We start from the raw sequence: 24,252 nt of genomic DNA, 5'->3' as shown, positions 1-24,252 counted from the left end.
CTCAGACATTCATTATATAACCTAGAAATCTAATACATGTTTGAATTGTTTAAAGTTTGTAACTGACATGTTTTCATCTCTGCATTTGTTTGCCATCAAAGTTAAAAGCTAGAATGTCATGTTTACATATTTCAAAAAGACTTGTCATAAGTTGTTGAGATTATGCTGAGAATGAGTCATTATAATTGTTCCCTATACATGACAGCTTGTAATGTTTCTTATGTTTTTACTCGAACATAGAGTCTGCAACATTTTACATTTTTTTCCAGTATTAAAATTTCCCTTGTCATCTTTTTTTTATTTCAATTGCACCAAAATATTGTCCACATTTCCAGTAGCATATTGCTAACTGTTTAAATGAAAATTAAAAAAGAAATATGAATTCTGTGTCATTTGACAGTATGCTCTTTTTTTCTGCCATAAAATTTTTTATGCCATTTTTATATGTATTGCATTTTTTTTCTCAAGTACAATTAAAGAAATATTGACATTTTTTTTTCACATGCTACATGCTTAAATAACACTTTCTCTTTTCTCTAAAATCAGGTTATATTTTTTTCTGACTTTGGTGTGCTCAAAATTGCAATGAGGGAAAAATAAAAGTGATCAATAGTTACAAAATTGAGAGCATTTTTTCTTCTTATAGAAATGTCACAGTAGGTGTGTCGTAGTGTATGAGAGATCAGTAGTCTGACTGGGTTCGAACTTGGGACACACAAAATAGCATTCCACAACTCTACCGACTGAGCTAACAGCCTGTAAACCTATTAATTTTCTTCCTATTTAATTAACAGTTCTATGACATGACAAAAATAAGAGTTTAAGCGACTATTAAAAATTGTTTGCGTCAAAGTGTGTGTCCTCGAAACTTCTAACAATCAAGGTTACAGGTTGATATCACTTCCTTTCATCATTCTCTAAATCACCGTCATGACAAATCGCTTTCAGTATAATACTATTTCTTTACTAGTGTCACCTTTAAAATATCGTGAAAATCTTTTTATCTGTTATTAAAGTTTTCTTATTTGAAAATATTAAACTCCATTATGTGTATAAAAAAATTGAGGGTGTAATTATATCGGGGGACATTTATTTAAAAAAAGTGATTTAGACTTTCCGTAATATCATTGCTGGAGATATTTTAAAATAAGAAATTCTTTGTATAGTTAGATAGGATATGTTTCAATTAAAGACAAGAAGGTTTAAATTAGAAAGCTAGAAGTTGCGTAACAGTGTGAAGTGTGTGGCCCATATGACAAAAGCCCTGTTTAAAGTGTTGAAAGAAATTTTCAAGAGGCTCTCGACAAAGTCGTGCCTTGAAATAACATTTATCCTAAAATTTCAAATATTTTCAAACTTGGACAGTTACTTGTCTATGTAATCGAGTACTATTAAATAAACAAGCGTGTATAACATGGCCATAGATATTACGTGAAGTGTTAAATTTGGTTTGAAATTTTTCCGATTTAAATTTAATCACCTCTTCAGAGGAATGATTAAGATTAGGAACTGTTGTTACTTAGGTAGATAAAGCGGGCAGGAAAAATGATCAAAAAAATAGTTTAAGTAGCTCTCCTTTAAACAGGTGCTCCGACAAGGGGAAAATTAAAGTAAAAAGCCCAATAAAGTCTCTTTCAAGTTTGATTTTAATCCGGAGCTTTTGAGAGGTTATTAACAATAAAACTATTGAATCGATGATTTAATTGAAGCCATCCCTTGTCTCTGTGATTTGTCACTCCTGCTTCGTGCAAAAGTGTGTTAATCGCTTAAAGTCCTTGCCTGTTACACGAAAACTTACGAGTCCGAAAGTTTGAAATTAAAATTACGCTTGTCATGAATTTTGATATATTGGCTGTGAAAATCGTTAAGTTTCCTGTGGATAAAAGGTGGTTCGGACCGATTAGAAAGGTTGGCATATGTTGGTTAATGCATTGGAAGGTTATTAAAGATGGCTAAGGCGTTTATGACGATGTCGTCAGGTCAAGCAAAATTGATGGGCGTTCCTGTACACCAGATTTTCTGTGTTGTAATCAGACTGTCGTCATTCAGGCAGACTTTATTTGGCTTCATAAAAAAGGGATTGATAACTGTTGCTAAGATCGGGCACATGTACATGACAAAAACGAGATAAAATAATCTAACTGGTGTACTAATCTTATTAAAACAACATATAGTTACACATTTGCAACTTTTCTTGCCTATGTTAACAACAAGGAATAACTATAATTAACATATTTATAATTATGATGAAAAAAAATTAAAACAGTAGATTTTAATATCAAAATAATACATTTGAGCAGCCAATGGTTTAATATATGGTCAGAATTGTAATGGTCATAATTCATGACTCGTGATGGCATATACAAGCCAATATTGGTAGTACCACAATGACCAATACCAAGCTGATACAGCCCATAAAATTGACTTTATGATTTTATTTTGAGTAAGAAAAACATCTTTTTTCTAATTACCAAGAACAAAAAGATCTTCAACAGTTATTATTTTGTACAAATATAAGGTATTTTTTCCTACAGTATGTATTTACTTTCTAATTAAAGTCATGAAAAATTAAGTTAATGTCATTCCATATAAATGATGTAAATTGTTATGAAAGATTTTTTTTCTTTCTTGTACATTAGGATCAAGCAGTGCAGCTTTAATATGTCAGACTAAAAAAATAAAATAAAGAAATTCTGTGGGTGGACATTTAATATCATTATGATATTTGCTTCTTTCTGCTAGTTTCAGGGAGGTAAAAAAATGCCAACCAAAAAAAATACAGTGCACATGACAACTTCATACATGTTAAAAACATGCAATTGTTTAAAATTTACTGACAGTTTATTAAATATTTATGACATATAATGCATCAAAAATTTGACAAGTTCAAGTTGTAAATGATAGTAATAGGTAATTATTACAACAGTTTCCTCGTGTTTGGCGGTGTTTGAATACTGACAGATAAAATAAATACTTTTAACAAATTTGTTTCAAGCTAAAACTTGCCACTGGGCATTTCAGGTTAAAAAGCAAATGTACAAGATAATTTTGATTGCAGTGAAGTAATAATAAGATATTATTTTAAGTTTAAAAATATCAAAGCAAAGCAAGCGTTGGATGTTAACTTTTCTTTTATATTAATTTTTGCCTGTAAAAACGCTCTTTCTGTGATAAAATCACCTATATATCAACTAAAACTGAAAATTGAAAGTCGCCTTGTATGAAACAGTGGTAATAAAGTCCAGGTACAACAGCATTAAATAATGTTGCGTTTTAACATGATAGCCATAGTCAGTACCATTCGCTATTGTTTTAATGAGTTTGGATTACGGCAGTGTTTGGATACACCGTGATCGTACCATTATCAAAGTCATCTACCCAGGGGCAGAATTTTCCACACAATTCAACTGCCGCCATAAGATCAGTACCAGTTATCTTTCCAGTCCATTAATCAGTTATATTTAAAATGGTGTCGAGGTATTAAAACGTGCCCTGCAGTCGGTAATGGTCAATGTAGCATTACAATGCACGATGGTCATTGGAGATCAAAGTTACCTGTCGGGTATTGTTTAATGTCTCATTAATATATCTATCAGCACATAAAACTAAACTTTTACTTTAACATCAATACAGGATAAGTATAAACAGGTTTTTGATCAATATGTCACCAACATTTTGTCACAGCTAATGCATTGTGTCTCAAGTGAATTTGTCCCATTTAGAATAAAAAATTATCTGACGAGAATTTTGGAATTTCCCATCTAAAAATAGCTTAATTTAGCAACTCACTGAATATGTATTTATAGTCTGGTACTGGGCAGCTCTCAAAGAGCTACTGAACAAAATAATATATAAAAATAGTGATCATAACTGAACTTTTTTTTTCTATCTTTATTGCAGATAGCTTTCTAACATTTTAATATTCTTAGAATATATCATAATCATATTGAAATTATAAGTTTTCAAATGAAAACAAGCTTATTCAAGATTCATTAATCAAATAGTTCTTTTTAGACAGTATAAATCATGATTGAGTCTGCAATTTTGTTCACTTTGATTTCAATATCTGCTAAATCTAGTTCAATGTCTTTTATGAAGATGATGAAGAAAATCGTGCCTTAAGTTCTTGATTTTAAAATTTGATTAATAGTTCTTTGCTAATCAGTTATAATAAAGTATATGATTTATCGTATAAATCAGCAAGTAAAATAATTAATTAAACTTTAATACTTTCATTTTCCTCTATTCATATTGTAATTTAAGTATTTTAGAATTATGTCGCCACTTATTATCATCACAAAATACAGAATAATAGGAAAAAGTTATTTCCTTTGTACATTCTGTATTATATATGAACGAAATGAATCATTTTTAATGGCAATAACTTTTTGAATAGACCTCAAAATTTATCTGAAGGCCAGTTGTTAATACTGAATCAACCCCATGATTAGTATTGCATTAAAATCTGCTAAATGTACATTAAAATTGACCGTAATTTTCTGATTTTAGGCGAGATAACTTTGTACCATGTTGAAAGTAACAGATATTTGTCTGCTTTATTACTCATTTATGTTATAGATTTAACCATAGAAAGTAAAGTACATTAACTTTTATAGTTTAACTTACTAAGTTTTATTTGTATAATTCATTCTTTCTATGAGCAGTAAATTATGTCTTGTTTTCAATAAAAAATAATAGAAATTTTCCTTTGAAATTCATTGATTACATTTTTCAAAGATTGGAAGTAAGGCATCATCACAATAATTATCATCATCATCATCACTACCATCATCATCATTACCATCATCATTACCATCATCATCATTACCATTATCATTACCATCATCATTACTATCATCATCACTACCATTATCAGTATCAGGATTATCTTTCATCATCTTCATCATCACCACCATTGTCATCATCAATTTATCATCATAATTGTGAATGATTTCTTAATTCAATATGCTTGTTTTGACTAGAAACGAAAAAAGAAAACAACAAATAACAGCTAGAGCGGCTCTTTCAATTTACTATGAATAGATATGATTTGGGCTGCACTATAATCCATGCGCACAAACAAAGTGGACCAGTACAGCTAATCCTAATACGGTGTTAACAGATTAACTGCACACTTCATAAGATAATCTGTAAATCCCTCGGTGCCTATATTACTTCATGTAATATATACAATTACAATGCAGTATTATTATAATCAGCTTAAAGTGTATCTGCTTCAATACAGAAAATTACCTAAACATTGCCTTTTATTGAATATAATTATAAGCAATAAAATGGTCCTACTGTGAAAGTATGAAACAAATTTAAGCATGTTCCTATGTATGAATATCTTACATAAATTCATGTTACATAAATTCATATTACATAAATTCTTGTCATGTATTTGTACAACTTTAGAATTCCATCATTCTAGACATCTAACTATGAGTAATATTACAGAAAAATGACAAGTCTTAACTACATGTACGGAAAAATTTAGCTTTTGAGCTTGGTATGTGGCTGTTATAAAATTTCAACAATCTTCTAGAAAAATTAAATATTTTAATTAGATAGTTTCCCAAACTTTCAAACATCACAAGGATATTTGTAAAGTGTTGACACGCCAGTTTGAACGAAGAACGTGACACTTTCAACCTCGGTCATCTTTGGTCAGTACCTGGTCACTGAAGACCGTACCGTCCTGTTGTATTGAATTATGTGACGGCAAAACATCACAGTTTAATATCCCCTGCAGCTCTGTTTTAAATATTTCATCAGTGAATAAAATGTAATTGATTCTTTGTTAGTTGTAAATTAATTTACAATAATAGGGCAGGACACCATGACACTTCGGACAATGAGATTTTAGTTTTCTTGCCGGACAATTTAGTTATTTGTCATCCCGGATTTATTAGGTGTATCAAACAGTGGGTGATTACAGAAATGCAATGAAGTCTGGTTAAATAGAATGTCACAGCATTGTATCTTAAAATATTTTGGGTATTACATCAATACAACTGAGTGATTGATTATTCTTCCATTTGACATTCCTATGAACACAAAGTGTAAATATAGTAAAAATATAAATATAGTACAAATTTAGTACAAATAATATATAAATATAGTATAAATCATAAATGCAGCATAAATATAGTATAGATATAATATAAATATAGTATGAATATAATATAAATACATAATTATGTACAGTCATGTGAAGTATAAATGTAGAATAAATATAAATATAGTATAAGTGCAGAATAAATATAGTATAAATGTACTTTAAATATAGTATGAATATCAAGTATAATTCTCAAAGAAATGATAACTCTTAAGTATACAGGAGATGAAGTAAATTTTAATTTCCATTACAATTAGACAAAGTAATAGGCAAACCTATGAATAAGCACTGTTTTCTTGTGTCCTGATAATAACAATATTTTAATGATATAGTAAGGCATTTCTAAAAATTTTGTATTAAGATTCCTGGTCCATAAAAACAGTGCTTAATACTGATTGAATGATTTCCGAAATTATTCTACATAAGGAGGAATTTACTCTAATCAAATATAGCTTGCTTTATACATTAGTTGAGGTCCTACTCAAAGTGCACATATATATTTATGTACTCTTCATATAATACCATATTTGTATGAAATAATTCAGATCAGTTATACAGGTGTTAAGACCACACATCAAATACTAGTAACATGTAATTATTATTGACTTAATGTGATAAGGTTGTTTTTGAAATGTAGCTTGTAATATTAACAACTTTCTAGAATATGTTTACTGTTTTACCGAACAAGTGTCTTGTTGTGGCCCAAATAAGGTACCCTAGTGAGTCAAGCAAATAAACGTCATTTTAAGGGTGCAGAAAGCTGAAATTTATCGGGTTTTGTTAACTCTTACTCGGTATGGAGCCATATTAATGTGTCTTTTATGCCCCCAAAAATGAATTTATGATTAGAGTTTTAAAGTTTAATCCTTCATTTCAATAGACTTAAAGAATTTTTATAGGTTTGAAATGCGTAAATCTTTTTGTCAGATTTCACCTCTGTGACTCTGGTTAATAAAATTGATAAAAATGTTAGACATGGCGAAAGGAATGAAAAGGTCAAAACAGTGGCCAGTAAGGAACAGTCTGTATACACTACAAATTGACTTTAATCTGAAGATAATCTTTGTATTTAAATGAAGAAAATTATAAAAAAAATATATAAAACATGAATAAGATACAAATGTTTCAAGTTAGAATTTGAAATAAAGAGGGTCGAAAACTTGTTGTATAGATGATATTTAACAGTTGCGCAAAAAACATGCTTTTTGTTTGTGTGATAAAGTCGGTCATGTTTTTTTCTTTTAACAAGGGCGAAAAAAAAAGGAAATGGGAGTATAGTATTTCAGCATGTCAGGTGTAAAATGACCCTGTAGGAATAGAATATTATAACTTTTGTACCAGAAATGATATTATAATTTTGTAAAAATGTCCAGATGCAGCTGGTGACAGATTCATGAAGCAAAAAGCAATGTATAAATATCTGTTATTTATTTTATGACTTTAATTACATGCTGATATGATATAAAGTATATTTAAGCAAGATATCACCATGACAACAGGATTTTGTAGAAACTACAATTACCTTATGACAGTATCATTATCACAATATAATATTGTATGAAATTTATTGAGGCAGAAATAAGAAGGCAATGTGACAGGTTTCTCTTTTCTTTGGTTTTTGTATGTTTTTTTGAAGCTGTATTTATTGCAAACGTCCCCAGATGCTTAATACAACACACACATGCTGATGCTTTATTTTTTTTCCTGATTTTTTTTAATTTTTTATTTTTAATTTGCTATCTGTGTAATTTCAAAAAATCAAATCAATGCATTGTAAAAGTTTGATGAGTTTTTTTTTTTACGATTATGGAAGAAAGACGTAATTATCAGGACATATTGATAATTGCATGCAAATAACCAGGCTGCATGGTGGAGGGATGGAGTGACGGGGACTATTACTCTTCTCATCACCTGATGTCTGTTTCAAATGGAAACACTTATTTGCATTAATAAAAACAGTTGAATTTTTGCGTCAAACAATATCGCAGTGATCTTTGCCGGCAGGAAATTAATCTAAGTACAAACCGGCTTTTTATTAAGTTGATATCATTTCCCCGGTATTAGTTGATAAATGGTGAAAAACTTGATATTGACAATGGGAAATCAAGTAGAGTCAGGTTGCTGGCAGCTGCCGTGATATGTGGGTATCAGGTCATGTGATACCAGGTCATGTGATATCTGGGTCATGTGATATCTGGTCACATGATACCTGGTCACATGATGTGTGTACGGGTTGTGTAACTATTTTAGACTCTTTTTCTTTTCAAGGTACAATGTATATAAATAGTATAAAATATTATGAAGTTTTTTTAATTTATACAGTCTGATGTTACAGTCCCTTTTGTGCTGTTTTTCTGTTTTAATGCAAATCAGGTTATCACTATGAAAAAAAAGTGTTTTTTTCAATGGCATACATAATCATACTGATAAAGTTTTAGCGCAAATGCAAGAAGACCTCTGGTTTTTTTTTTTGTTAAATAATTTTAAAATAAAAATATTTCTTCATTTAAACAACTGTTTTTGTCACAATTTTCTTTGGCTTGAATTATTTTAGATAGGCTTTTCATATAATAAGCCTGCATTAGACAAAATCAAAGACAGAACAAACCTTTATTGTAGATTACAGCAGCTCAATAAAATGATGAGAATTTTGCCTTTTTTTAAATGAATTTTCATTTGGAACACTGATTTTCATGATGTTTGTAAACATAGATACAAAATTACTTTATTATCAGCACAAGTTCATCAATTAAACTGGTATACAATGTTTGTCATGTCTCAATGATTAACGTAAATCATTAAACGCGTATAAATTAACGTAAATCATTAAACCCTTATAAATCAGAATAATTACATGACTGGTTAGCAATTGTATTGTCTATGTTTAGAATAATAAATTTGATTTGAAAATTAATCCAGGTTTAACGATCAGGTAGAATATTGCTCCTGGGAAAATAGATAGCTGCGTTAATGCAAGATTAATTTGATTTAATTGATTCCATAGATTATTTCGCCCAATGATTTTAAACAAAGCATTGCACGTATGTGGTTACAGATAGGATCCGTAGGGCTACCTTTTTTTAAAAATTCACAAGTTCGCACCATGCAATCTTTTTGAATTTGTTTTAAGTTGATAGAAATTTGAGAACCTGTAAAAATGTGCAACCAACCCCTGAAGTATGAACTAAGGAATTTGATTTCAATCAATACATGATAGATTTGGGAGAGATTCAATATGAAATCTGATTTTTAGTCTGTCTGGTATAGCAGTAATTTAAAAAGTTAACTGAAGCTTGGCAGGACAGCTTCCTACATTCTGGCACTATCGTACTTTGTTCATACATTATGCTTGATGGCAACATAACAATTTTTCTGGTCTTTGATCATTATATTATTGTTTATATAACTGATGGTCTTTACATGATATAAACTATGTACTTACCTTTTTGGAGTGTTTAAATCTTATTTAAGACAATTGTTATCTGCTGTTGTCACAATTCATTAAATGTCTTTTTCATTCACAAACAATATTTTTCATATTTCTAGGACACAGTCCATGTAAGAGAAAAGAGTATGGATTCCACGATGGAATCAAATGGAGAAAGTACAGTACAGTTAAACAGACTGGCTTCTTTACGAATACATCAAGCATATATTCAAAACCACAACAAACCATGGACCAGTCAATCTGAGGTAAGACAAAATCACATACATGTATTTAATATTTGTGTCAGACTAGTTTTCTATTTTCATTTATAAGATGTTGAACCCAAGTAAGTGTTAGGGCTTGAATGGTATTATTTATATGACCAGCATATAATAACAATACCATTTTGCTGTATAATATTGATGCACCTGATTATTTTCATCATAATTAATTACCAAAATTGAAAAATTTATAGGGAAAAATATGTAGGACTTAAGATAGAAGTATTTATATGCTCCTTCAATCTACAAATCATATCAATCTTTTCACTCTGACACTCAATTAGTTCATAATAAATGATAAAAAATACTTCATAATCATTTAAGTCAACTTATGTTATTATTTATGGTACATTTCTACCTTAGTTGAATTCATATTGTTATGACATGTTTACTGTACTTACTGTACTAATTTCTTTCAATGTTTGTTCAAAACTTGGTTCTTTTTTTATATTCATATTATTAAGATTGAATATTTATATATATGAAGATCGTCGACTTGTCTCAATATGCTGAATGACTAATGGCGTTAAAATCATGATCTTGCCAACACATCTAATCTATGTAATTATCACTTACTATGTGCCGAGGCTCCGTTACCCTTAAATAGTAAATAATGCCAAAAATCACATTGTCGGAGAACAATTGTATCTCCATAAACCCGTATCTGTCATCATCTTCTTTTAAAGCGGACATTTTGTGGTGATTTTAATAGATTTTAGTATTCAATTACTAAAATTTATCCACAAAAATAATTGCGGTTTATGGTAAATATTGAAGTTATAATGGTCTCAACAGACCCTCTTGTGAGAAAAATGACCCATATCACATCTTAGCGCCTTTTTTTATGTATTTATAAATATATACAATGTTCAGAAATAAGTTTTTATGATAGATATCATGTTTTAAGTATTCTTGCCATCTGAAACTCACATACTTTTATTCTGTTTAATGTTATATTTTAATGCTTTGTGTAATGTAATTTTAATTAGAAATTACTCTTCCTAAACGTTTGCACTGTTTAATGATAATTTATGTTGTATAATTTGAAATTAAATGAAAGTGTGTCTTCTTTATTTAATAATAACTTATTTAAAAGATTTAAGGAGTTCAACTTCAAAAAAAGAATAAAAAAAAACAACAACAAAAATAGGTACAAAGTTGTATTTTGTATATACATTGGTATATATATTATTAATATATAAAGAATTTTTTTGAGGTAAAAGAAACATACAAAATAATACCGTAGCCATCTTGGTATTCTCATAGAACTATTGACTTCTTTCAAGAAATAAACTTGTTAAGGGTGATAATGTTTTGCCAAGGTGTTAAAGTGTCTGCCTCTCAACCCAGAGGTTGTTAGTGCGAGCATGGTTTTTCAACCACTGTTCACTCACATGATGACTGGCGCCAGTACTGGTTAGTTCAAGGGAAAAGCTTCAAACTTTTTCATGACTTTAAGTTACAGTTAATCTATTTATCTAAGAAAACTGATGCTTGTATCTCTACAAAAGAATTGTTGTCAGAAAAGTTTTTGATAAGAACAATTATATTTACTTGACATTTCATGATGAAATATATGATAACAAACTAAATATTTATTTTTTCAGCTAAATGATGCTGGAAAAGAATGCAAGAAACAAGAGGACCTTCACAGTGACCTCTCTGCGGACACAGCTACTTATGACAGTGGTATAGGTGGCAGTGTATCTGATACAGGTAATTAACAATATCCACAATTAACCTTTATGAGTGAAGCTGCGTAGTGATTAAAGGAACTCCATTGAGGTCCAAAGCAAAAAAACATAAAAATATGATATCTTTTCAATCATTATCATTAAGAGATTTTTAAATCTATTCCAGCTACATGTACTTGATTCTAGTGTTGGCTTTGAAAATATGGGCTAAATGTTTTAATGAAACAGAATTACTCTAAAAATTGAAATTAATATTTAAATATTGTATTATATTAGATCATTTTGTAATAATTTTAGCATTCAGTTTGATTTTTTCCCCTATTTTAAATGCTGTTTTTCTATATAATTATTTTCTCAGCTTTGCACATGTTGTGTGCATTTTTTTTCTGTCAATGATATAAAATTAACGAATTACTCTGTGAAATATTTAAAAAGGATACTTTTTAGATAAAAGAATTGGTGATAATGTTTCCTTCTGAAAACTATAAAATAGAACAAAAATTAAACAGTCATACTTAGTGTTTAAAAATGCAAAAATTAACTTTAAAAATGCATATGTCATTATAAAATTTTAATGATAGGTTTCTAAATAAATGTAGTGCTTGTTATTGGAGGAAAGAACATTTAAATACTTTGAAATTTACACCAGGTATCATGTGCAGTCAATGATTGGGTTTTATAGTAGTTTAAATGATTTAATGGTGGTGTTAAATTCTACATGATGATAGGGTGAAGGAAATATGAATCCCAAATCATCCTTAATTACTTTTTGCAAATAGTAAGGCTCGGGCATTTTTCTTTTTTCATTTTTTGAAAAAAATTAAAAGTCAGTACATCATTGTCATTTTTCTATTCAATGAAAATGTTCTCGCAGATTTCTTTTTGTTCAAATGATAAAATTAATAACGTGATATTTTGAATGTTTTTTTTTTAAAGAATAAATGGTGCTGAATAATTATTTCATATTACATTTGCTTGACTGGTAAATGATAATTAGAATGTAATTAGCAAGATCGTTAACATGTTCTGTATAAATGCATGGGGATGTATTGCATTACTTAGTGGTTTATTACAAGCGTCTGTCTGCACGGTATTTTGTTATGATAAACAGTTTGTACTAAATTGTTCCTCATTATAAGCTAAAGACATTATAATTTGTATAATGTACTTATTTGGTCACTTACTGTAAGATATAGGGGCCGTATAATTGATCTAAATTATCATGTATGTTTGTTTACCGGAAGACAGTGAAGGTCAGCGGTACACTATCTCTGTATGTAGTAATTTCCCAGTTTTCACAACTGTTGCATTTATTTAAAAAACACAGATACAATAAACAGTCCCTCACCTGAAACAACAGGTGAAAAACAGTTTACTTCATTTGGAATATCTATAGGTTCCTTAATTTACTAACATATCTATGGGAATTTTTTGGGGACAATCATTGTCTGCCTCACCTAAAGATTATATACCTTTTCTGTAATGAAATCAATATGTTTGCATATATGTCATATTTCTTTTATTACAACGTGACAGTTGGTGCTTGTCAACTCATTAAAATACTTAGGACAATAACCTGTACATGTATGTAGTAAATCAATTTAATTTTTATAACAGAATGGTTTAATATGACGATTTTCAAACACCACTGTTAACAATGTTGAATGATTGTATAATATCAGATTGTTTGTATTTTCAGGAGATTTGAGAATGTCACAGTTACAGCTACTTGTCAAACAAAACGGTCGTAGAGGAAAACCGCCACACAAACCATCAAAACCTCCTCGAGTGATTGCCCGAGGTCATTCACAGAGTTTGGACAGACCACCAGAAAGACCCCCACCTCTCAAACATAATCCATACAGATCTAAGTCACCAGTTCAATCTCCTGTACATTTTTCACCACCTGTCAGTCCAAGTTTGTACGCCACGTCTAGTCCGACGCCATGTAGTCAAAATCAGGCAAGCTTCTTTAGTACACCATCACCAACACACTTTCTAGACAGACAAAGTCCGTCAAAAAATGTTGTTCAAGACTTATTAATGTATAAAAAGTTTCAAAATGGACTTAATCTACCAAACGGTAGACTGACAGTGGATGAGTCCGTTGACACAACACATATAGACGATGGTAGTTCAACATCAGGGAGTTATTACATAGATCCTACCATTGAAGTAGAGGATTGGAAAAACCCACCAGTTAGTGATATTTACGTATGACACAAAAGCTCAACTAGTCACAATGCTAATAGTGCCAGGTAACTATTTAAACAAATTATCTTTTAATTAATAAACAGTTTAAAACAGCATGCCTCCAAATTCATGCTTATTTTCATGAAAATTTTAAAATGTATATGAAAGGAAAATATTATGAAGTGAATAAGTAAAGTATTTAACACATTGCAAGCAGCACTTATAATCCACATATTTTGTTTTAGTCAAACAATAAAAATATGGTGAAAAATAGTGCAAAATCTGTAATTTATCACACAGAAACATGTACATGTCCATTATTACTTAACACTAGAATCTTTTTAATTTTCCTATAATCTTTTTTTTCACAAGTTTGATTTTCTTGAAATATTTTGACTCATCACGAGGCATGCAGGGAACAAAATTTGTATAAAATGGCCTTATGAAGAAAAACTTAAACAAATATATATTCAAGTTGTAAACTAGCTGCCTCCTGAGAATTAAAAACATGTGTGTTAATTAGGAATATTCACAATATAAAATTCTTCATTTTATGAAGACATTTTTCAAATCTATTGTATTTAACAAATTTGAATTATTTTTATATTTTTGTGAAATTTGGATATGAAATGAGTCAAAAAGCATTGAATAAAATGACAACAATTTGTCTGACAAAAATTATTATCATCAAAGAGTTTCAATTTTTTCCCCTATAGCAAAATTTAACTGATGTTTGGCTTCTATTTTCTTTTTCATGGTAACAGAAATATTTTAATGGGGTTCAATTGAGATTATCTACAAATTTGTTGACATGCAATTTGATTTTAATTGGTGTAAACAGAGTTTACGACATTGTTTTGTTGACTCTGTGCACAATGAGTGATAAGATGTAGACAAAATAACAAACACATGGGCTCTGACACATAGACAAGCAAACATGGGTTATCAGTCAGTAAGCTCAATGCAAGGGAGAGAATTCATGTCAACCTAATAAAAGGGAATTTTGAGTTCATGCCCTTTAATCATAAGGAATCTCAAACTGAGTTTTGTATATTGATGATAGTTGAATAGAACATATTCCTTCAATAATTCTGTATTTGGAGTTTCATTTGAGCCGCGTCACAACAAAACCAACATAATGGGTTTTCGACCAGCATGGATCCAGACCAGCCTGCACATCTGCGCAGTCTGATCAGGATCCATGCTGTTCGCTTACAGACCCTATAACAAGTAGAGAAACTGATAGCGAACAGCATGGATCCTGATCAGACTGCGCGGATGCGCAGGCTGGTCTGGATCCATGCTGGTCGCAAACACATTACGTTGGTTTTGTTGTGACGCAGCTCATTTAAGATTGATGATAGTTGAATAGAACATATTCCTTCAATAATTCTGTATTTGGAGTTTCATTTGAGCCGCGTCACAACAAAACCAACATAATGGGTTTGCGACCAGCATGGATCCAGACCAGCCTGCGCATCCGCGCAGTCTGATCAGGATCCATGCTGTTCGCTTACAGACCCTATAACAAGTAGAGAAACTGATAGCGAACAGCATGGATCCTGATCAGACTGCGCGGATGCGCAGGCTGGTCTGGATCCATGCCGGTCGCAAACGCATTACGTTGGTTTTGTTGTGACGCGGCTCATTTAAGCTTTTTCTTTGAAAGCTGAAAAGAAGGGAACAATGATCTGTTTGAAGCATTCTTAGCTAATGAGAATGCTCTATTAATGAAAAACAGTAATGATTAGTTGTTTATTTTCAAAGTAATTATTGTGTCAATTAAACATGATATGATTTTGTATTTCAGTTATAAAGAACTGGGTAATGATATAAAATGTGATAAAAAGAAGCTGTTCACTCCTCATGATGTATAATATTCACTCCATACCTGTCAGACATCACTTTATTGTACAATAATTGATAACAAGGTAAGGAAAAAATATTTCTTGAGTTTTCAAGATATTGTTACACTAGTTCAAGGCACATATGCCTCAGAAATCCATATTTTTAGTTGTTTAGAAATATCAAACATGTGTTTAATATTGTTTAAATAATTGATTAAGTGCATGTTAGATGTTTTACAACTGAAAAAAGTAGCGCTGAACATTCAGATATGTATCAGAAAGTACCAAAATGTAAACAAACTAGTATTTTGAATTCAATACAAAATACTAATTCACTATAATAATTATTATACCAATTGCCAGCTGAACTAGAGTTTATGCATATATCAAATGAGTATGTTTTTGGAAACCATAACAAGATACCAAAAAATAAACAGTTTTTGAGAAATAAAAACAATAGCATTTCTGAGGCATATGGGCCTTTAAAGTACATGGCTGGCATGACTAAAATATTTGGTTTAAACAATATTTATTTCTTCATTAGACAATATTTTTTTCTTCATGAAATTTTTTCTGTTTATTGGTTAAGGAACTATAAGTTTGTGTATAGTCTATATATGGTTGACTACCTTTTAAATTATCATTTGATATTCTTAAAATTAATATTTCACTGTTTCAAAATGGATGTTTTGAAAGGCCAATTATGGTTTAGTTAATATGTAAATTTGAATTTTTAACTATACATATATTTATTGTAGATGAATAAAAATGTACTTCTATAATTTTGTATTTTTATTTGAAATTTTATTATATTTTTCAGTCTTGAAAGTCGATTGATCATCATGGTAACAAGATATTCACAATGGAGGAAGATTCCATGTGACATTATGACAGAAAAGAAAATAAACAAATGTAGTCCTTAGAATGAGAGGAAAAATGTGAAAAGTTAATTTCTTGTGTACTTAAAATGACTGTTAGTGAAATTGTATTGGAATCATAGATAATTAAATTCTGAGGATAGTGAAATAAAGACAAAAATCTTAATGTGCAATAATTTTGGTGCAATACATAATTATATTATTTTGATATGACATAAATGTTTTGAAATAAGTATACTTCCATTCATATTTTGTATTGTAAAATAAACTATTTTACTCCTGTTTTGCTGTGACAGATCACCATGTGTGGTTTTAATATGGTAAAATAGAAAATAAATGAAATGTCACTAAAATTGAGTTGTTTTATTATTTTATATATGCTAACTTAAGTAACAGACTGTTTCATTTTATGAAAGTGTGTGTCAATGGTCGTTGATATAGACTGCTGTATATTTGGTGACGTGCTCATTTTGTCACTGTCAAATTGAGCTGAACTGAATATGAATTTTAAAAGACTGACTAGAAATGGTGACTGAGCAAGGGTTGATATTGGAATATGTTAAAAAATATAAATTTGCTTAAACTATAAAAAGAATGCCCCACACTTTATAATTTGAAGTTAAAGGTAATTTCCGATAGATATTTACAGGAATTTTCCTGGGCCATGTGATTTATTTATCGTTCATTCAAAGCACGGATTTATATTACTTTTTATATTATTTATTTGTAATATAAATCCGTGCTCAAAGTAAGTAATAAAATTGAAATGAATTAAATTTATTTTGACTTTCCTTGTTCTGCCACTATATACCATACGATGGGCATAATACAAATTTTTAAGTGTCAAATTGAAGGTTCCAGGATAACCGCCGTATGAGCACATCTGTGTGTGTTTCTGAATTCAAAATGTCACCATTTTCATGTCTACATGTTGAATTCTGCTTAAGCCGGTGCTAGGGGGCGTGGATGGTAGCTTGTACTTGACGCTATCGTCCATGAACAGGCTCAATCAAACCATGCCTGCAACATTTTTAATTTTCCGTTTTGGACTTTCTTTGGGGATTTTTATTTTCTCTATTGCACTCTTTAAAAAATTCAGCTGTACAAATCATGTTTTTATATATATTATATTGGTTACGTTATTTATCTGTAATTAAAAGTATATTGTAATTTGATTTAATTAGAAAGGAATGCGTTTTAAAATGACAATGTTTTGCATGAATCATTATGGTGCCATTTTAATTGCAACGTATCAAAATGTAAAAAAAAAAAACCAACTGACAACCGGTTATTCACGTTGAAATATTTTTAAACCACGTGTAGTAGAGAGCTAATCATAGAAAGAAAGAAACAACGTGGTTATCTTAGTTAAATCACCATTCATTTGGCAACGCCATTCTAGTGCGCTGATTGCGCAATTGCTGGTTAAAAAATATGAGAAAGAGAAACTACCCCGAGTGCAATAAAAACAATGTTTAAAAGCGAAAGTGTAAGCAAAGCTTTAATTACAAGCCGTGGCCGTGAGTATGAGTTATTAAATTTAGCATTATGTAGCCAATAAAATTAATACCTGTTATAATTATGTTATAGCAATTAAATACTTTTTCTTTCCAAAAGGAATCTGAACATATATAATGTAAACAGCAAAAAAGAAAACAACTTTATCTTTCTGTAGTTTGAACCTTCAATGCTGTTGTCACATGTCATAGCCTATTTGCGGAGGAAACGCATTAGGTCAAGGTTTTAGCACTGCAGTATTCAGACTTTAACACAACACATTATCGGAATCAATGATATATAAACCTTCAAAAAATGCTGACCGTTGATAAAGAAATGAAAAATCATAATTATTACTTTGATATATCGGCATGATTTCATCAGTTAAAGGGAACTTACTGTGAACAATAGAAGTATATTCTTTTACAAACACGTCTACAGGATTCAAAATTTCGCCATTTTCACATCTAAATGTGGAATTCTGCACTAGACGGTGTTAAGGAATGTGGACTTGCATTTACCACTACGGTCCATCAAAACGAGCCCGCAATATTTTTGAATTTCGCCGTTTTTGGTGCTCTTCAAGGTTTTTATTTTTTACTATTTATAGCTTTTTCAAAGAAATTTTTTTAATACACTGTAGTTCAAAAAGCTACAAATGTGTAGTTTATGTGAATTAGAAAAAAAATAAGAGAAACTATAGCTAGTGTTCATTCGTCGTCAGTTAAATGAAAATAACTGTAAAATATACGAGAACATTCTTTTCATGATGCTCGGAAAGGTTAAAACTTTATTATGTTCTATGTAGCGCAAACATCCATTTGATGAAGGGTATTTATTGCTCATTGTTAATCAATGTATGAATCCTCACAAAACGTGTTCTCTATAAAGTCAGTGCGCCATCTTCAGCCTTACATGATTTTATACATGTATACTCAATTTGGGGTCAAAATTTAGAACTCCAATACACATACAGTAAAAATAAAAAAATAAAAATCATAACTTTTTAAGCAACGAAATATAAAATGAAACAAAACATGAAGAACATAATAATCAAAACAGAATTCGAATATTCACGCAACAACAATCCTAATTTTGGCAAGTGCTTAGGAATTCAATATTCGGAGCTTTAGATGTTGGCGGCTCGTCTTAAGAACCTCAAATAACTTTATTCTTATCAAGCAAAACTCTCTTGCATAATTACTGCCAATAGTAACTTACATACTTAAAACCGAAAATTTCCTTATATTCAGATAAGAACATAAATACATGTGCATTGATCTACGACTTATGCAAGAGCAACAACATTGTAATAAAGATATTTGTAAGAAAAAAATAATTGAAAACACAAAATGTACATGTTATTCCGATTGATTAAGAACATGTGTAGCAAATTTGGCAGAGTCTAGATTGCACGTATTGCATATAATAAAGCTAATTGTGCATGTAAGAACTGCTTTTTCCATATAAAATCATTTTAATAAAGAATAATTTGAATTTCTTTACACAATCACGTGGCTGGAACGTTTGTACAAGTTACTGAGTCTGTGTCCTTCAATGATTTTATTAATGAATGGCAAACTAGCTTATACAATACTGGGCCGTCTGGGCACGGTCGTAATATGTTACGATTATATAAAACTATTAAGTTTGAATATGAAAGCGAACAAAAATGATATTGCCGCCATCGGTCAGCCTTTTGTAAATTTAGATTAGCAGTTGCGCCGATTCGTATGGAAACCGGCCGTTATTAGGGATAGAATTTGTCCATTTTGTAACGATAATTCAGTTGAAAATGAATTACATGTTTGCTCAACTGTAGGGTTTATGATGATTTGTACTCTAGACAGTCTAGAGCAAAAGAGCATGATAATTTATTCTCTGATATGCAAGGTTCCGATAAATATGCTTACTTGTTTTCCAATAAAGACAACAACAAATAATAATAATGTCAAAACCTGTAAAACTTTTTAGTAATCAAAATAAAACATTGCAATAGGTGTGGTATGTTTAAGTACATCATTTTATTACCTTGTAAACTTATTTTTTCTATTACATGTACATGTATATGTTATTTAAATGCATGTGATCAAATGTTTTTATTCGTGCCTTTTTTATTTTATTTTGGTATACGTTTTACTTACATTTTCTATGTCTTTCTTGTACATTTTAACACCATGTTTAATTTAGATAAAGTGTTCGATTTCAATGTAATTTCTCATCACCATCTCTTATAATTCCAGATTAAAAGGCATTGCATCTATTTATTTTATTTTAAAAGATATATGTATGTTTTTATCATGTATAGAATCATGTATCAACTAATTTTGAAACACATGTCCATGGAAGCAGCTGATCAAGAAAAAAAGAACAAGAAAAGTAAGAAAAATGCAACAGTTGGAATTGGTCGGTCATTATCACAGAGACTTATTATCCCTGTCAAGAAATACGATTCTGAAGTGTTCCGAATGTTGGTACAGTTTATTCACTGCGGAAGTGTGAATATCACTGAGGAAACCGTTGCTGGTAAATATAATTATCTAATCACATTACAAAATTTATAATTTAAAAAAAGGAGTTTACTGAAAACGTATGTAACAAAAATCACCTGATAATATCGGATGTATTACTTTTGAATGGCCATACTGATAATGTATTTATGCTTTAAACTCAAATGATATTTTTCTTGTGTTTTTTAGGTTTGTATGGTGCTGCCTCCCAGTTTGAGCTTCGAGATCTATGCAATGCGTGTTTAGATTTTGTCGAACGATGTATAAAGGTCGGAAGAGCTGAGAAACTTCTCTTTTCTACAAGATGGTACAGTCAGCACAAAGCTACAAAAATACTATTTGATAAGGTAATTTTATTGACTTGTAAATAACTGTCCAAAAAAAGGTTTTCCAAATTCATTTGACAGGCAACAGTTTAACTGAATTGATTTTATCTGGGCATATCTGCATAAAAAATCTATATTGTCGCATAATATACAAATATTTGTCTACTCGTTGTTTATATTTTTATGTTTATACTTTTCAGATATATTCCGTGTTGGACAGACGCCACATTGCAAGACTTGAGGAGACACGTGTATGAATGCACTATGTTACAAGGAACTTCTTATAGATGTGCTGTAGTATTAATTGTTATTTGTTGTCTGTTCATGGATCAATTGTTGCTGATATTTTTTACATTTGTTGATATATAAGCTATGAATGAAATAAAGAATAAAAATTTCTTGGTTAAAAAATATTTTTCACTTAATTAGAATAAGTAATCCTCTACATAAGAAACAAAAATATGAAGACAAAAAGCCAAATAAGTATCATTTATCTATGAATATCAAATAACGGTATAAACATGGCAAGATTAAGACATTCAGACCTAATTCAATATTGCATTAATTATGCCAAAAGCTATATATGTGTGGTTTATGCAAAATGTAAAATAGAAAATGAAAGAAAGGAAAATATAGCAATATAGTTAAAGGGAAATAACTGTAAACTATAGGGGAATATTCAGTTGACGATTCTTTAAACCGTCAAAACTTTGTTCCATACATTACATGAATGATATTGAATGAGTGAAGGTTTAAAACTGAATTCAATTTCCGATTCGAATAAAACTGGATACATGATTTTATCCAATGAGTTCAAATAATTAAGCAATGAAACTAAACGAATACATGCATAACATAGTCAAATCACGGCTTTAATTACATTCGTAAATCGGGCCGAATCCGAATTTTCACGAAACAGCAATCCTAATGTACGCAAGGCAGTATCATCTGAAATACAATAAAGCAAAATGTGGCGATAAAATAGAGAAAATAAGAATCCTTTAAGAAAGCACAACACGGCAATATTGAAAATGTTGCAGGCTCGGTTTGATTGAGCCTGTTCATGGACGGTATTGTCAAGTGCAAATTACCTTCCACGCCCCCTAGCACCGACTTAAGCAGAATTTAATATGAACTTGTACAATTTTGAAACATCCGCAGATGTGTTCATATGGCGGTTATCATGGAACCTTCTATGTGACACGTAAGTGCCATTCCATGAAAAGCGGCATATGGTCCCCAAGTAAAAATATGCGTGTGCCGTAAACGAGAAAACAATGGGCGGAACTAAATAAAATGGAATTTTGAAAGGGGATAAGAGGTTATGAAGCCTGCATATCACAGATAATACGTCAAATAACAAATTTAAAAAGCAGGCCACATATCCTAAGGTAATTCAACAGTATTCAAGTGAGGAATACTAGAACCACTCAACAAGAAAATAGCTGAATAGAAAGAACTAAATTGCCACAAGCACACCAATAATGTCGTGCTGAACGATCTGTAAGGATCGGAAATATAACATCTTTGATTGAATGTACGGGGCATCTTAAAATGCAATACTAGATAACTTTCTATTTATCACATAGTCAAACTTACAAATGTCAACATTGAAACGATTTTTTTTCTGCTGATGCAATTATACTTAACCGCGACGTGACTCTATGTTTTCTGTATTTTAACGCAAATGACGTGAGATGAAAATGTATATACAAAAGTTTTGAAATAAGTATATTTCCATTCATATTTTGTATTATAAGATAACTATTTCACTCATGTTTTGCTGTGACAGATCACCATGTGTGGTTTTAATATGGTAAAATAGAAATTAATTGAAATGTCACTAAAATTTAGTTTTTGTTTTAATGTATGCTAACAGATTGTTTCATAAAATAAGGTCGTTGATGAAGACTGCATGTATATTTGAAACAGCATTAATTACCAACTTCAATATATTTTCACATTTGTGTATATCTGTACAAATACAAGTGTTTTATATAATACTGCATTATTGTAATGTCGCTTTTCATTGAATAAGCGTGACGTTTATATTATTAGTTATAAAGACTTTTGACAGGTTATAAGGCCTTATATAAACGGTTGTTTGTATATTTCAAACAACCGTTTATATACGGCCATATAACCTGTCTAAATTCTTTATAACGAATTTTTCAATTCAATTCTTCAATTCTTTATTAAGATGATTCAGGCCACCAGCCCATACATCACAATAAACATAAAACATAATTACATATTATAAGACATAATCACAAAAAAAAAGTGAAAATTTACAGTAATTAACATAACAAGCAAGACTCGTAAATCACAATAAACACAAAACATATTTACATATTATAACACAAAATCACAAATACGATGAAAATCTACAGTAATCAACATATTTACATATATAAACAAGTATATAAGTAGTTTTATAAAAACGAAAATATAAACAGTGACTATTTAATTTGCCTGTTCCTGCATCTTGAAGAAACGAAAAACAAGAAAAAACAGGAACAAGGTTGTATTAATTCAAACATGCCCTTAAATAAGGGAGATTACCTTCAAGTATTAAATCTAGATAATCTAGATTGTTGCTATAATCAATTGACATAAAAAATAGTATAAAATATAGATAATCTAGATTGTTGCTATAATCAATTGACATAAAGATTAAAATTAATCAACATGTTAACACTGCAATAATGATGACCTCAGCTTTAGAGCATAATAAATAAACATAGCTAAACATTTTATTGTCTGTTCTTTTCTGGATGACATTAATACATGAAATTTGTTCAAAGTTGGATTATTATAATATTTTTTGTTAATATAATTTTCTCTTAGATGACTATAAGTTGAACAAACTAAAATAAAATGAAATTCATTTTCAATCTGGTCTTCACAAAAGAAACAAAATCTTTGATTTCTATCAATACCTACGTGTCTCCCTTTTTCAATCATTAAAGGGTGTGATGATGACCGAAGACTTACTAAAGCATTCCTAAATTTCTTGATGTCAACAATATCAAGGTAATTTTCATACTCAAACACTGATTTATAATTAATATAAGACGTAAGTTTAGCATTTGAATGACATTCAGCAGACCAATCTTGTAGATACTGATCTTTAAGCCTTAAATCGAGCTGTTTTAAAAATAACTTTATATTTGAAACATGCTGCTGTTCCCAAATATAACCAAAACCGTTTCTATATAAAAACAATTTAACATTAGAAGCCCAATTTCTATATCCAATACTGTCATAATACAACAACATATGGTAACATTTTTTGACATATCTATAATCTTGCATAGAAAGAACTCTTAGCCAAAATTTAATACAGCGTATACTACTTAAAATATGCATTGGGTATCTTCCACAGTCACCAACAATTACAGCATTACAAGAACGTAGGGGTGCATTCATATATCGTTTACATGCATACAACTGTATTTTTTCAATATTATACATATAT

General features: G+C 30.1%; 2 protein-coding genes across 5 annotated transcripts in view; both read left to right on the top strand.

Annotated features, from left to right (window-relative positions):
• LOC132724728 (protocadherin-7-like) overlaps positions 1-15,647 on the top strand; it is a 43,805-nt gene extending 28,158 nt beyond the window's left edge. For all 4 annotated transcript variants that reach the window (XM_060709669.1, XM_060709671.1, XM_060709668.1 and 1 more), the window contains 4 exons: positions 9,668-9,814; positions 11,437-11,545; positions 13,223-13,781; positions 15,527-15,647. In XM_060709669.1, the coding sequence (XP_060565652.1) occupies positions 9,668-9,814; positions 11,437-11,545; positions 13,223-13,743 (777 nt within the window). In that variant the 3' untranslated portion in view covers positions 13,744-13,781; positions 15,527-15,647. The remainder of the gene's footprint in view (positions 1-9,667; positions 9,815-11,436; positions 11,546-13,222; positions 13,782-15,526) is intronic.
• Positions 15,648-20,274: 4,627 nt separating this feature from the next.
• LOC132724751 (uncharacterized) lies at positions 20,275-21,031 on the top strand. Its single transcript, XM_060709709.1, has 3 exons — positions 20,275-20,464; positions 20,638-20,795; positions 20,975-21,031. The coding sequence occupies exons 1-3, from the start codon at positions 20,275-20,277 to the stop codon at positions 21,029-21,031; spliced, it is 405 nt and encodes a 134-aa protein (XP_060565692.1).
• Positions 21,032-24,252: the final 3,221 nt, after the last annotated feature.

Source organism: Ruditapes philippinarum, unplaced genomic scaffold, assembly GCF_026571515.1.
Source record: "Ruditapes philippinarum isolate M1 unplaced genomic scaffold, ASM2657151v2 ctg1068_1_1_1_1, whole genome shotgun sequence".
NCBI classification, from domain to species: Eukaryota; Metazoa; Mollusca; class Bivalvia; order Venerida; family Veneridae; genus Ruditapes; species Ruditapes philippinarum.
The sequence above is the reverse complement of the archived record's forward strand: the minus strand, read 5'-3'. Positions and strand labels throughout refer to the sequence as shown.

Coding starts and splice junctions, on each gene's coding strand:
- LOC132724751 (XM_060709709.1), top strand. CDS start 20,275: ATGTCCATGGAAGCAGCTGATCAAGAAAAAAAGAACAAGAAAAGTAAG. Junction 20,465..20,637: donor CACTGAGGAAACCGTTGCTG/GTAAATATAATT, acceptor TGTGTTTTTTAG/GTTTGTATGGTGCTGCCTCC. Junction 20,796..20,974: donor CAAAAATACTATTTGATAAG/GTAATTTTATTG, acceptor TATACTTTTCAG/ATATATTCCGTGTTGGACAG.